Source organism: Plodia interpunctella, chromosome 23 (genome assembly GCF_027563975.2).
Source record: "Plodia interpunctella isolate USDA-ARS_2022_Savannah chromosome 23, ilPloInte3.2, whole genome shotgun sequence".
In the NCBI taxonomy this organism is placed as follows: Eukaryota; Metazoa; Arthropoda; class Insecta; order Lepidoptera; family Pyralidae; genus Plodia; species Plodia interpunctella.
The window spans coordinates 4,421,326-4,436,013 of NC_071316.1; the positions used below are offsets into that span (position 1 = coordinate 4,421,326).

The following is a 14,688-nucleotide window of genomic DNA, read 5'->3' on the forward strand; positions in this document are numbered from 1 at the left end:
AATATAATATTTATTTTCGATTTAGATTGGAACTACAATAATCTTATAACTTTATTCGCAGGTGCGCCAGGTACACCAAGCGTGACGGACTGGGACAAGGACCACGTGGACCTAAAGTGGGCCCCGCCGACCAACGACGGTGGCGCCCCCATCGAGGGCTACATCGTGGAGAAGAAGGACAAGTTCGGCAACTGGGAGAAGGCTCTGGAAGTGCCCGCGGATAAGACCACATGCACTGTACCCGATTTGGTTGAAGGACAGACTTATGAGTTTAGGTGAGTTGTGAAAACATATATAATAAAGAGTATATTTTTATATTATTATAAGAATATACTCTTTTATATATATTTATTACATTTGGTCTCTTTAATGAATAGGTCACAAGGTATAAATTATCAAAGGTACATTTACGAAACGAAGGGGATAGATATATTAACATTTCTTTTTAAAATTTTCTAATTTAACTTCCCAAAAATAGTACAAAAAATATTTTATTTACTTGTCCGTTTAGATCATAGACTTACATATATGTACTATTAGTCGAGAGAACTTCGCTTGACGGATTATTACAATCAGTATTTCTCCAATTTGTCCAGATTATATTTTATAGTAACAATGATTACAGGGTACGCGCTGTAAACAAAGCGGGTCCCGGTGAGCCCAGCGACAGCACTCACCCGATCGTGGCCAAACCCAGGAACTTGGCGCCGAAGATCGACCGCACCAACCTCATCGACATCAAGATCAAAGTGGGACAGAAGTTCGGCTTCGACGTCAAGGTATGATACATTAATTATCTATTTAGAATGAAATTAAAAGTAAAGGAAGCTAGATAATAGCTAAAGCGAAATAAATTTTATGATCGATGGAATGAATAAATTATTATTATTATTGGTCTTCACAATGTTCGCCGAGTAGACACGCTAAGAAGAAGAATAATTAAAATAAAGTATGCCAAAAAATGCCAGTATTTCAGTTTGATAAAAACTGGTTCAGCGTTTGGCGTGTTATTATACATTTCTTCTATTTATTTCATCATTAACACAGTCAAATATATATATAATATGTATGCACATATCTGTGTATTTAATTCATATTTATAAAATTTATACATGTTTTAGGCATTTTTTCCGTTTCCATGCCTTATCCCTTTATTATAATAATAATAATATATTTTAATTTCAAACAAGGAGTTCTAATTGAAACATTTCAGGTGACTGGCGAGCCGATGCCTGAAACGAAATGGTTCCTCGCCAAGAAGGAGGTGAAGTCGGGAGGCGAGCTGAAAGTGCAGCATTCTGATTACAACACGAAGCTGAACTGCAAGGCGGCCACCAGAGCTGACAGCGGCCGCTACACCGTCACCGCTGAGAATGCTAACGGCAAGGATGTGGCCGACGTGGAGGTCATTGTGCTCAGTGTGCCGAGTCCGCCCGGAGGACCACTCAAGGTAACTCCATTTTTATATTTTTGAAAATAATAATGAGATTTAATAAAAACATCAGAACCCGCGCTGGACCGATCAGAGCTCAATTCCCGCTCGATTCTAGTTATTATTTTCAAAAATAAGTTTAAAAGTATGTGAATAGGGAAATAGAACAAGGGTAGACATTGAATACACCATTACTGCTGAGAAAATGGAAAAATATGGCTTAAGTGGAATTATTTACAAAAAAAATCAAAGTTCTTTATCCAACATTATTATGTTGATAATACTCATCACTTATTGATGTCAAAATTTTCTTATTGTGCCTAGTCCGCATGGAAGGGCCACTCAAGGTATGTCTATGTCCACTTCTTAGAGTTCCGTAACTTGATTAGGTAAATAGGACAGAGGCAGATGACGGATACACCATCACTGCTGAAAATATTGATGGAAAAGATGTAGTGTAGCCGTGGTGGAAGTTATTGTGCTCGGTGTGCCTAATCAGCTTGGAAGGCCACTGTAGGTATAATGGTTTTTAAAAGTGGACACTCTGAGATTGTAAAATAAGCTACTTGCCATAGGTTTCCCTGGAGACAACAATGGCGTGTTTAAAAGGGCGTGAACAGATTCATTCAGGTCATGGCAAGATGGCTACGGTAGCCACTTCCTATCAGTCAGTGACCACTTTGTTTGAACCCGTTTAAGAATAAACGAGCTGTATTTCTAATACGCAATCCATTTAAAACTATGGATATCTATCTCGGTCTGCGAGCAATGTGTGGACTCAACTGAAATATATAATTACCTGCAGGTGTCTGATGTACACGCACACGGAGCCAAGTTGTCCTGGAATCCGCCCGCAGACAACGGAGGCCAGCCCATCGAGAAATACGTCGTGGAGCGCATGGACGAGGCCACGGGCAGATGGGTGACCGCAGGCGAGACGGCGGGGCCCGAGACCAGCCTGGCCGTGGACGGGCTGCAGCCTGGACACAAGTATAAGTTCAGGGTTAGGGCTGTTAACAGGTATGTGATTTTAGAGGATTTTACTTATTTTTTTAAATAATGCTAGTGACACAGCCCGGTTTAGCACGAGGTCTGAAAGCCTTCGGGAATAAACTGTCTAAATTAAAGTGAAAACTGCATCAAAATCTGTTCAGGAGAGAGCTTAGGAGACTTTGTTTTAGCCTGATGGGAATTATAGATAAGGGCTAGGTTGCTACATGCAATTTAAAAAAAAATGCCTATTTATTCTTGAAAGATTCCTAAATTAAATAAGTGTTAATAAAAATAGAATATGTCTGCAATTCGTGGCCATACAGATTGACCTGGGTCTTGGGTTTTTACATATATTTGTTATAAAATATAGTATATATGAGTCAGTATCATACAACAAAAGTCTCGAATTTACATTGGTACTAACTCAGTCTGTGTGATTTATATATACCTACTCTAATATATAAACAAAATAGCCATATAACTGCACCTGATTGTAAATCATCGCAAGTTATGGACGCTGCAATATAGCAATACCGAATTTGTAATATTTGCTACTTCGCTCATTTATCTTTCTTTCTCTCTCAGACAAGGGAAATCTGAGCCCCTCACCACTCCCCACTCGACCGAAGCCAAGAACCCGTTCGACGTGGCCGGCAAGCCCGGGACGCCCAGGGTCCGGGACTTCGACCGGGACTTCGTGGAGCTGGAGTGGGGCAGGCCCGACAGCGACGGCGGCGCCCCCATCACGGGCTACGTCATCGAGAAGAAGGATCGGTTCTCACCCGATTGGGAGGAGTGTGCTAAGGTAAATTATTTGAAATATGCTTAAAAAATATTATATTTCGTTTAGTCTCATGTGATTTTTTTGTTTTAAACCGGATTCTAACAGCTTAAATTTGTTGTTGGCTAGCAACGATTTTCTTTCATATCGAGACCCAAAATCGTTGATGGAAAAAAGTGTTTTTTTCTTTTTATTTTGTTGCAAGCGTCTTCACAGATATAAATCCCCATGACATTAATCATTTTCCAATCATATAGAGTCACTAGCGGTCTGTCCAATCTTTGCTCGAATAATACCATAATAATCGCTCAATCTATTAAAAAAACTCGCATCAAAATCCGCTGCGTAGTTTTAAATATATAAACTATAGAGATAATGCGATACACAACGCGAAGCGACTTTGTTTTATAGTGATACATAATAGTTGGACAATAAAATAATTCCCCACAGATCGAAGGCGACGTAACGTCGGGCAAAGTGGCGGACCTGATCGAAGGCAACACGTACGAGTTCCGAGTCCGCGCCGTGAACAAGGCCGGCGCCGGCGCAGCCAGCGACGCCGCCGCGCCTCATCTGGCCCGCGCCAAGAACCTGGCCCCGCACATCGACAGGAACTTCATGTTTAATATCAAGGTTTGTTTTATTTCTTTTCGCGTTTCTCTCTCATCTCAGCGTTTTGCGGTTTCATCTAAGCGTCGATGTCCAAGTATTCGCTAAATTTGTGAAATGATTTATTTATCCATATTAATATTATAAAGGGTAATGATTTTTATTTTTATTTGCAACGAATAAAATCAAAAACCTACTTGATGAAACTTAGCTCAGAGATAAATGAAACTATCAGGAGTAACATAGGCTACTTGGGCAGTAGGCAGTAGTAATTAAAATTAAAATGATGTATATTTTTTGAATTTGATATAAAATATTAGTCTGTAATCTGGTTAATGAATTTTATTTAATAAATCTACATTACATGCAGTCCGTGGGAATTTCGGAAAATCTTCCCCAAAGAAACTAACTCATTATATTTTGTATTGTATTGATGATAATATGTTCATTGACATTTATGAATATAAAAAATAAAAATGATTATTTTTTTATCTCAGGTCAAGGCTGGCCAGAACTTCGAACTGGACGTCCCAGTCGCCGGCGAACCTACGCCATCAAAAGAATGGACCCACGGGGACAACATCGTCATCAACACTGACAGGGTCAAAATCACAAATGACGCTCACACCACCAAATTCCGCGTCATTGACGCCAAACGTGCCGACGCAGGATCTTATACCCTTAAGGCTAAAAACCATAATGGAACTGATACAGCTACCATCAAGGTCGTCGTCCTCGATGTACCACTACCACCAGAAGGACCACTCAGAGCTGACGATATCACTAAGTCAGGCTGCACCTTACGATGGAAACCACCTAAAGATGACGGCGGAAGCGAAATCACGCATTATGTTGTTGAGAAAATGGACCAAGAAAATATGCGATGGATCCCAGCGGGTGAAGTCCAAGCGTGCAGCATCAGAATCGACCATCTTATCGAAGGCCATGATTACAACTTCAGGGTCCGTGCTGTCAACAAACAGGGTGAATCTCAACCGCTACTTGGTCACGAACCCGTCACAGCCAAAGATCCCTACGGAACCCCTGACAAACCTGGAACACCTGTGGTTAAAGACTGGGACAAAGATCACATGGATTTGGAATGGGTCCCGCCCAAGAAGGATGGCGGATCTCCGATCACTGGATACATTGTTGAAGCGAAGAAACGCTACGGACCATGGGAAGTCGCCGCTACAGTCCCAGGAAACCAGACTACCGCAACTGTGCCTGGCTTGACTGAAGGAGAAGAATATGAATTCAGAATCATAGCAGTCAATAAGGCTGGAAATGGTGAGCCTAGCGACGCATCTACGCCTCAAGTCGCTAAGGCCAGATTCTGTGCGCCGCACTTTGACAAAATGCTACTGGCTGACAAGACAGTCAAGGCCGGTCAAAGGATACAGTATGAGATACCTATTGAGGCCGCGCCGAAGCCAACAGTCGAATGGCAGATCAACGGAAAGGTCGTTCATCCCAACGACCATATCGACATCCAAGTTTTACACAACAGGGTCATTCTAGACATTCCATTCTCTGTCAGAGCTGACGGAGGCGTTTACAAGTTGACCCTTAAGAACGACCTTGGAGTTTGCTCTGGAACTGCCCAAGTGACTGTCTTAGATAAACCTTCAAGGCCAGAAAAACCTTTGGTTGTATCAGACGTTACAAAGGACTCATGTTCGCTATCATGGAGGATACCTTTGGACGATGGTGGTTCACCAATCTTGCACTACGTCATCGAAAAGATGGACTTATCTCGCGGTACTTGGTCCGACGCTGGCATGAGCACTTTCCTATCTCACCAAGTAACAAGACTTATTCACATGAAGGAATATCTATTCAGAGTAAGCGCTGTGAACGCTATCGGTCAATCGGAACCGTTAGAATTAGACCGCGCGATAGTCGCTAAGAACGAATTCGATGAACCATCATCTCCCGGCAAACCTGAGGCTACCGATTGGTCTAAAGACCATGTGGACTTACAATGGACTACACCTAAATCGGATGGTGGATCGCCAATCACTGGATACATCATTCAAAAGAAGGAGAAAGGAAGCCCATACTGGGTTAATGCAGTCCATGTACCAGCCAATAAGAACAAGGCTACAGTACCTGATTTGATTGAAGGTCAAGATTACGAATTCAGAGTCATTGCCGTGAACAAAGCTGGCCAATCAGAGCCCAGTGAGCCTTCAGACATCATCACAGCTAAGGACAGATTTGTGGCGCCAAAGATCATTACGCCGCTCAAAGAAGTTCGCATCAAGGCTGGTCTTATCTTCCACTTGGATGTGGACTTTATTGGAGAGCCTACTCCTGAGGTTACCTGGACTTGTGACAACAAACCAGTATTATCTAATGAGAGGACAACAGTTACTTCTGTTGGTCACCACACGATTATCCATACTGTTAACTGCAAGCGATCGGATGCAGGCAAATATCATCTATCTTTGAAGAACGATTCTGGATCAGACGAGGGCAGTTTCGACCTTATTGTTTTGGATGTGCCTGGAAGACCAGAGCCTCCATTCGAATACGAGGAAATCACTGCTCAATCTGTCACTTTGTCTTGGAAACCACCTAAAGATAATGGTGGCAGCGAACTTACAGCTTATGTTATCGAGAAGAGAGATCTCACCCACGGCGGTGGATGGGTGCCGGCGGTTACATACATCAACCCGAAGTACAACCATGCAACAGTTCCAAGACTCCAAGAAGGAACTAAGTATGAGTTCAGAGTATTTGCTGAAAACTTGCAAGGGCGATCAGAACCGTTGGTCACAGACACAGCAGTTGTCGCTAAGAATCAATATACGACACCTGGTAAGCCCGGCAAACCTGAGTTGGTTTCCGCTGACAAAGACCATATTAAAGTCAGATGGTCTCCGCCAATTTCCAACGGAGGATCCAACATTCTGGGTTACGACGTTGAAAGACGCGATAAGGCTACTGGCCGCTGGATCAAATTGAACAAGGATCCAGTCAGAACAAATGATTACGAAGACGATCGAGTCCAAGAGGGACATCAATACGAATATAGAGTATCTGCAGTCAACGCTGCTGGACCTGGTCAACCTTCGGACCCATCAAATATCCTCACTGCCAAGCCTATGAAGGAAAAACCAAAGTTACATCTGGACCATCTTATCGGCCGCAAGGTTAAAGTTCGCGCTGGCGAACCAATCAACATTAACATTCCAATTTCCGGTGCTCCGACACCTACTATCTCCTGGACCAAGGGATCAATTCCACTTGTACCATCGCACAGGCTTTCCACAGAAACAAAGAACGATGAGACTAAGTTCTCCATTGAAAAGTCAACAAGAGACGACGCTGGTAAATACACGATCACAGCCAGCAATGAACATGGCAAAGATTCCGCTGACATTGAGGTTATCGTTGTCGACAAACCAGGAGTGCCTAAAGGACCTCTCATTTGCACTCCAGTCACACATGATTCTATCAGTCTCACATGGAACCCACCGACAGACGATGGTGGTAGTGAGATCACTGGATACGTCGTGGAAGTGGCAGAGTTTGGTGTCAACGACTGGCGAACAGTTGCAGGTTTCTGTCCGAAATGCTCGTTCACTGTCAAGAATTTGACTGAAGGCAAGAAGTATCTGTTCAGAGTACGCGCCGAGAACTTGTATGGCGTTTCAGATCCATTGGAAAGCAAACCTGTCATTGCGAAGTCTCCATTCGACCCGCCAGATGCGCCAGACACGCCTAAGATCACCGGATACAGTTCCAACAGCTGTTCTCTAGAATGGCAGCCACCAGCAAATTGCGGAGGAAAGCCCATCACTGGATATTACGTGGAAAAGAGAGAACGCGGAGGCGATTGGGTCAAGGTCAATAACTACCCTACACCTAACACATGCTATACAGTTTCTGACTTACGCGAAGGGAACCGTTACGAATTCCGTGTCATCGCTGTCAATGAGGCTGGCCCTGGTAAACCTAGCAAACCTACAGAGCCAATCACAGCACAGACTCAACGACTTAAACCCAGCGCTCCAGAAGCACCTAAACCTGATAGAGTTACCAAAGACTCTGTCACATTATCATGGAGACCTCCAAAGAGCGATGGCGGAGCTAAGATCAAGGGCTACATAATCCAACAGAAGGGCAAAGGCGACAAAGACTGGAAGGACGTCAACGACGTACCTATCCCAAGCCTCGTCCACACCATTCCCAAGCTTAAGGAGGGCGAAGAATACCAATTCCGGGTCATTGCTGTCAACGACGTCGGCCGATCAGACCCGAGCAAGCCTACTTCGGATATCACTATCGCTGAACAGCCTAACAAGCCTTGTATGGATCTCAGTGGCGTCAGGGACATTACCGTCCGTGCTGGAGAAGACTTCTCCATTCACGTGCCTTACACTGGCTTCCCACAACCGACCGCGTCTTGGTTCGCTGAGGATAACCCTCTAGACGTCGACGGCGATTCAAGAATGACACAAAAGATCACACCAGAATCTGCATCGCTTGTCGTCAAGAACGCTAAACGCTCTGACGGTGGCCAATATAGACTGCAACTGCGTAATCCTTCAGGTTACGACACGGCGACTATTAACGTACGTGTCCTCGACAGACCTGGCAAACCAGAGAACCTGCGCGCTGACGAGTTCGAAGGCGAAGCCCTCACGTTATACTGGAACCCACCAAAGGACAACGGTGGTGGAGAAATTACCAACTATGTTGTTGAGAAACGTGAGGCGCGTACGCCTAACTGGACTAAGGTCTCCGGTTATGTTACTACTCCGTTCTTACGCGTGAAGAATCTGAACGTAGGAAGGGATTACGAATTCAGGGTTATGGCTGAGAACCAATACGGTCAGTCTGATCCTGTGCAAACTACTGAGCCAATTAAGGCTAGGCATCCATTCGACCCGCCCGGCGCTCCTGGAGCTCCAAGGTCTGTGGAGACGACCGAGTCGAGTATCACCATTACCTGGACCAAACCAAGACACGATGGTGGATCACCCATCACTGGCTACGTTGTTGAAAAGAGGCTGATCACTGAAGATAAATGGACCAAGGCGTCGCATGCGCACATACCCGATACTACTTACAAGGTAAGAATAAAATGTACATGTTACGTAATACTGTTATCATTAAGTCCACCTATTGTAAAAAGTGTATTTTGTGCAATTTTTAAAACATTAAAATTTATTGTGTAATATATGGAATCGATATGAGCTGAGATTCACGATTTAATATTTATTCTCCAGGTGACAGGTCTAATCGAAAACCACGAATACGAGTTCCGCGTAGCCGCCATCAATGCAGCAGGTCAAGGACCCTACTCCCAATCATCTGATGCCATCAGGGCTTGTGCGCCTCCCAACTGCCCCAGAATCACCAGCGACCTTAGTCTTAGGGACATAACCGTCATTGCTGGAGAGGAGATCAAGATTACTGTGCCTTTCACTGGAAACCCAAGACCTAAAGTAAGTTAAACCCAACTGAATTTGTTCCCTTGAGGTTATTTCATGCATTGACCCCAAAAAAAGTTATTCCTTATACAAAATTTTATGACTGAATTGTTGCTGTGATTTTGTTGAAATGTGTACCAATGGTCTGATAATTGAGGATGCCGAAATGTAGAAGATATTACTATATCTTCTACATTTCGGCAAAAACTAACCTTAAAGTAAGGTCTGAGGCGACTACAAAGAGGGAGAGAGAGAGATAGGGAGAGCTTTTGATGAAAAGCTTAAGTATAAAATGAATTGGTGTAAATTAAGACGTAAATTGTCTTGTCCACGATTCCCTGGCATTTTTATAGATTAAAAAAAATATTCCCCAGGTATCCTGGATGGTGAATAATGAGGATGTGTCCCCCGACGCGCGCATCCGCTTCGTGACGTCAGATGTTGACACAGTCTTCCTCAACTCCTGCGCAAAGAGATCCGACACTGGCTCCTATACTATTCAGCTGGTCAACAGCGAAGGCTCTGACAGCGCTACTTGCAGGGTATATTTTGTTTATTTTTTTAAGAAAACCAACAGCCACATGTGTACGCCCAAAAGCAGACACCTTACCTTAACCGCGCCATAAAGATTCTAGAATGACAGTTTGCTAGCCCATGGCCTATGAGAAAAGAGTAATATTAAAACTAAAAGATAAATAAATAAATCGACAACATTCAACGGCCCAGACTAAGGACCACAGACAAAAAAATATGATTATATAAATCTAAAAGAAAACTTTAAAAAGTAGATATTTTTTATCTATATGTATTCAAATGTAAAACATTTTACATTTTAAAGACTTTACCAACACCAATAATTCCCAGGTGCTGGTAGTAGATAAGCCATCTCCACCAGTCGGTCCACTGGACGCCTACGACATCACTCCCGACACCTGCACGCTATCGTGGCGGCCGCCGCTAGATGACGGCGGTTCGCCCATCACCAACTACGTCGTGGAGAAGATGGACGGCAGCGGAGTGTGGAGCAAGATATCCTCCTTCGTCAGGAACTGCCACTATAACGTGATGGGATTGGAGCCTAATAGGAAGTACACCTTTAGAGTCAGAGCGGAGAACCAGTATGGAGTGTCTGATCCGTTGACTATGGATGATTCCATCACTGCCAAAGTAAGACTTACGAAAAAATACATTTTATACCCACATTATTTGTTATGCTTGAAGGAAACTTCAAGTTATATATGTATCACTTTGCATTCACCATTCAAATTTGAAACAGCGCTAGGTGCTATATTGGAGTAAGTTGATAAAACCTTCTCATCTTGTCAATCCGATACTTGTTTCGCCAGTTCCCCTTCACGATTCCGGACCCGCCCGGCATGCCCCGCGTCACGGAATGGGACGGATCCACAGCCACCGTGGTGTGGGACAGACCTAGGTCCGACGGCGGCGCCAGGATACAAGGCTACAAGCTCGAGTTCAGAGACGTACAGGATGGAATATGGAACAGTGCTGACTATCTCGTCAAGGACTGTAACTACCAGGTGAGAAACTTGAGGTTTTATATAAATTCCTCGCGCTTCGTAAGCACTAGTAACATTAATTCAGATCATTCTTCCATTCTCAAAAGTATTTTTTTTAGAAATTTAATTTAATTTAACACTTTACTTTGGCTATATGCCAAAATGTTTTCTTATCACTTAATTTAACAAAGTATCGTGGGGTGGACATGTACTTTTAAAAAATATTATTTTTGTATAATAAGGTATAAATTCAAAGGAGTCAACCTGCCCCGTACACAGGCCGCTTTTAAAAATAGTTAAACTTATATATCTGAACTTAGAATAAGTATGAAAATTTGTATTCTGTTTGAAATAGCTAAATAGGCTTGTGTTTACCAACTTTGCATTGTATATCCACCCTATTTTATGCAATTGAACTATAAAATGTTCCACCAGGCATACAACCTGGAGCCAGGTCACGAGTACGAGTTCCGCGTGCGTGCGAAGAATGCCGCGGGATGGAGCAAGTACTCCGCTTCGTCATCCAGGTTCAAGGTCAAGCCCAGGTGTGGACCTCCCAACGCGCCACGAGCACCAAGAGTCGCCCGAGTTGGCAGAAACTATGTTGATCTTAGCTGGGACCCGCCATCTAGCGATGGAGGTATTTAATGATATAAATATTTTATTTCAGACAGGGACCATTTTAGATTAGCAAGTTATTTAAATATAGCGTATTACCCCAGTTAGCAACCGATACCGTTATGCTGATTATACGGTATCGGCGAATTCGGACTGATGCCGACGCTAATGAACGTTTGCGTAGTTTCTCTTCCTGAACTAACAGTATACTGATGACAAGAGAGATGTTCCGCACTCATTGGTCAATTGCACAATTTTGCCTACTATTTAGATTATAAAATACGAAGATAAGAACTAGGAATCTTCATATAATTATTTATCACTATATAAAATAAAACAAGTCGAACACCGCGTCTGTTTCTAAGCTTTCTTCTTTTAAACCGCGTAACGGAGTTGTTACTGGTATTTAGAAAATTTATTCTCAAATAAATTAAATCTTAAACTTACTTTAGTGGCTGACTCAATCTGTGTCATTAATCCTGAAATATTTATTTATTAACCTCACAAATGTATATTGACATTTTGAAATTTGTCAGGTTCCCGCGTGACCGGCTACATAATCGAGCGTCGCGACGTCGGCGGCTCCGTCTGGGTGAAGTGTAACGACTACAACGTGCAGGACACCACCTTCACCGCCATGAACCTGGGAGAGAAGTCCGACTACGAGTTCAGGATCATCGCTGTTAATGCCGCTGGTATATATTGTTGTCGAAAAATATAGGGCTATAAAAACAGAAAGGGAAAAACAATAATAATAAAACTTACCCAATAAGTTCGTATTGCGTTGAATTTAGTCACAGTTATATTTACATACCTTTCCAAGGTAGAAAGTAATGGACACAATATTGTTCACCATCGTTTTCCTAAATACCTAGCTAAAGTGATTTTAGCGAAACATGTCTTAGTTGATAATATCTCAGATGTAAACCAAGTATCCGTACTATATTATAAATGAATACTAATAATCGGCGAATATTAATAAAAAACAGCAGTAGTAGTTTTAATTTTTAAATTAAATCATAGGTATACGATGCGTGTACCTAATTTATATCATTATTTACCAGGAAAATCGGAACCATCATCTTGCACAACTCCAGTGAGAACTGGCGAAGAGATCGGAGGGACCAAACCGGAATGGGTCAAGATGATACCACCACATATGTGCGCTCCACTGAGCCGGCCTTTCACCATCGAGTGTGTGGCTACTGGCAACCCAGTGCCTACGGGCAGGTGGCTGAGAAACGGACGAGAAATTGTGTTAGGTAAGTCTTTATATATAGTTTATAGATTCAGATAAATAGAAATAGGAACCAAATTATGGACATTCGAGCGTGTGTAGCTACTGACAAGGAATGGGCCTCGCTTATATATTTGACGGAATGTGATTTATTTTGAATATAAGCTTCCGTGTCGGTAAAACAGTTCGTAGTACAAAATGATATTCCTCGGCAAAGTACTTCATATTTTCATCACGGCTATAAAACGAGCGTGCAAGCGTTGTAATGACTCAGTCTTGGTCTGGCCAGAGCCAAGACACTCGGTCGTGCTCTTTGTGTTTATAAGTGATTAAGTAGCACGCTTGCAGTGGTTAGGTAGAGTTGAACTATCCTAGACAGTGTAATGGTCAATATTATGATCTGAGTCAGTCGTCTCTTATTCTGTTATATTTATTTATTGAAAGCACAATTGTTCCCTCAGGAACAAGATTCATCGCGGAGTCCCGCGAAGGCACTCTTCGCCTGAACATCTTGGAGGCGACGGACGCGGACGAGGGCGACTACACCTGTGAAGCTGTCAACAATATTGGCTTCATATACTGCACTGGACATCTTAAGATCGGAAGTGAGTGTTAAATCATCTAATAAACATATTCTTCTGCTTAAAAAAACATATTTTTTTAGCCTATTTTGTGTCCAATTTATGTTCAAAAGCTTCCTTTTTCTGCTTCTTATGGGTTGAGTGTACAGGGCAGTCGCAGCGGTTAAAAGTTAAGATGGGGCACATTTTATATTTTAAGTAATTAATAAAACATGCAACAACCTACGATATAAAATCTAAAATTTTGGATGCAAATAATTAAAATGTTGATATTTCTACCAGACCCGCCGCGCATCACTCGTATGCCAGGCGACCTTCACTTGCCTGAGCATGACAACACCAAGATCAAGATCTTGTACACCGGAGACCAGCCAGCTGACGTCACGCTGACCAAAGATGGCCACAAGGTCACCGACTCACCACACCTCAAGTTCACAGTCTTCGACGACTATATTCTCATATTTATCAAGGATATCTCTAAAGACGATATGGGTGAGTGTATTTTAGAACTTTGTATAAGTGGTCAAGATCCTGTACACCGTCAAGGAGTAGATTACCTATGCATGTGTTTAGCTTGTGTTTCTTAAAGAAATCCGACAAACATTTAACTGAAAACATTCTATTAACTTTCTACTGTATATGTTACCGGCCAAACCCGATTGCAGGATAAACTAGTTTTACCTAAGCTAAACTAATTCTTCCTACATGCGATAGGACGAACTAGTATAGCCTAGGCTAAACCAGTTTATCCTATCGCATGTAGGAAGAATTAGTTTGGCCTAGGCAAAACTAGTTTATCCTGGAATCGGGTTTGGCCGGTAACATATACATACTTAACCCATCACTTGGTAGACACAGAGATCCCAAGATCCCACATGAGATACATGAGATAATCCGCCGTTATAAAAACAAAACCCTATTAAAACAAATGGCGAACTTATTGATAAAAACCTTGTCTCCCAGTATTTATGCAATTTACGTATTTTTTAATAAAATTACCCAAAAAATCTCCCACAGGTACGTACAAGATCTCAATCAAGAATAACTCGGGCGAAACATCGGACACCTTCTCAATAACGGTCACAGGATTGCCTGGACCTCCGCAAGGCCCTCTAGAGACCACTAACATCACCCGCCACTCCTGCACATTGGCCTGGAAACCCCCCGCTTACGACGGAGGTCTACCAGTGACACACTACGTCGTGGAACGTATCGACACATCTGGTACTACTTGGATCACGATTGCGTCGTCAGTAAGGGATACGAAGTTCACAGTGCAAGGATTGACCGAAGGACAAGAGTACAACTTCAGGATACACGCGGCCAATGAAAATGGTATAGGGCCCGCATTGGAAGGCGCTAGTCCGATTAAGGTGAGATTTTTAGAAGTTACAAGCTTTTGCTTGCGGTTTCACTCACGTTAATTTTCCGGGATGAAAGTACCCACATAAGTACCCACATGTATGCAAAATT

General features: G+C 42.7%; 1 protein-coding gene across 29 annotated transcripts in view; it reads left to right on the plus strand.

The window, feature by feature from the left end:
• The window catches only part of bt (bent), a 109,221-nt gene that overhangs the window by 72,329 nt on the left and 22,204 nt on the right, over positions 1-14,688 (plus strand). For all 29 annotated transcript variants that reach the window (XM_064436742.1, XM_053762756.2, XM_053762774.1 and 26 more), the window contains 17 exons: positions 62-275; positions 626-779; positions 1,214-1,450; positions 2,238-2,452; positions 3,011-3,230; positions 3,657-3,839; positions 4,313-8,899; positions 9,056-9,274; positions 9,634-9,801; positions 10,124-10,426; positions 10,606-10,800; positions 11,215-11,419; positions 11,934-12,092; positions 12,462-12,659; positions 13,096-13,239; positions 13,498-13,707; positions 14,233-14,588. In XM_064436742.1, the coding sequence (XP_064292812.1) occupies positions 62-275; positions 626-779; positions 1,214-1,450; positions 2,238-2,452; positions 3,011-3,230; positions 3,657-3,839; positions 4,313-8,899; positions 9,056-9,274; positions 9,634-9,801; positions 10,124-10,426; positions 10,606-10,800; positions 11,215-11,419; positions 11,934-12,092; positions 12,462-12,659; positions 13,096-13,239; positions 13,498-13,707; positions 14,233-14,588 (7,967 nt within the window). The remainder of the gene's footprint in view (positions 1-61; positions 276-625; positions 780-1,213; positions 1,451-2,237; positions 2,453-3,010; positions 3,231-3,656; positions 3,840-4,312; positions 8,900-9,055; positions 9,275-9,633; positions 9,802-10,123; positions 10,427-10,605; positions 10,801-11,214; positions 11,420-11,933; positions 12,093-12,461; positions 12,660-13,095; positions 13,240-13,497; positions 13,708-14,232; positions 14,589-14,688) is intronic.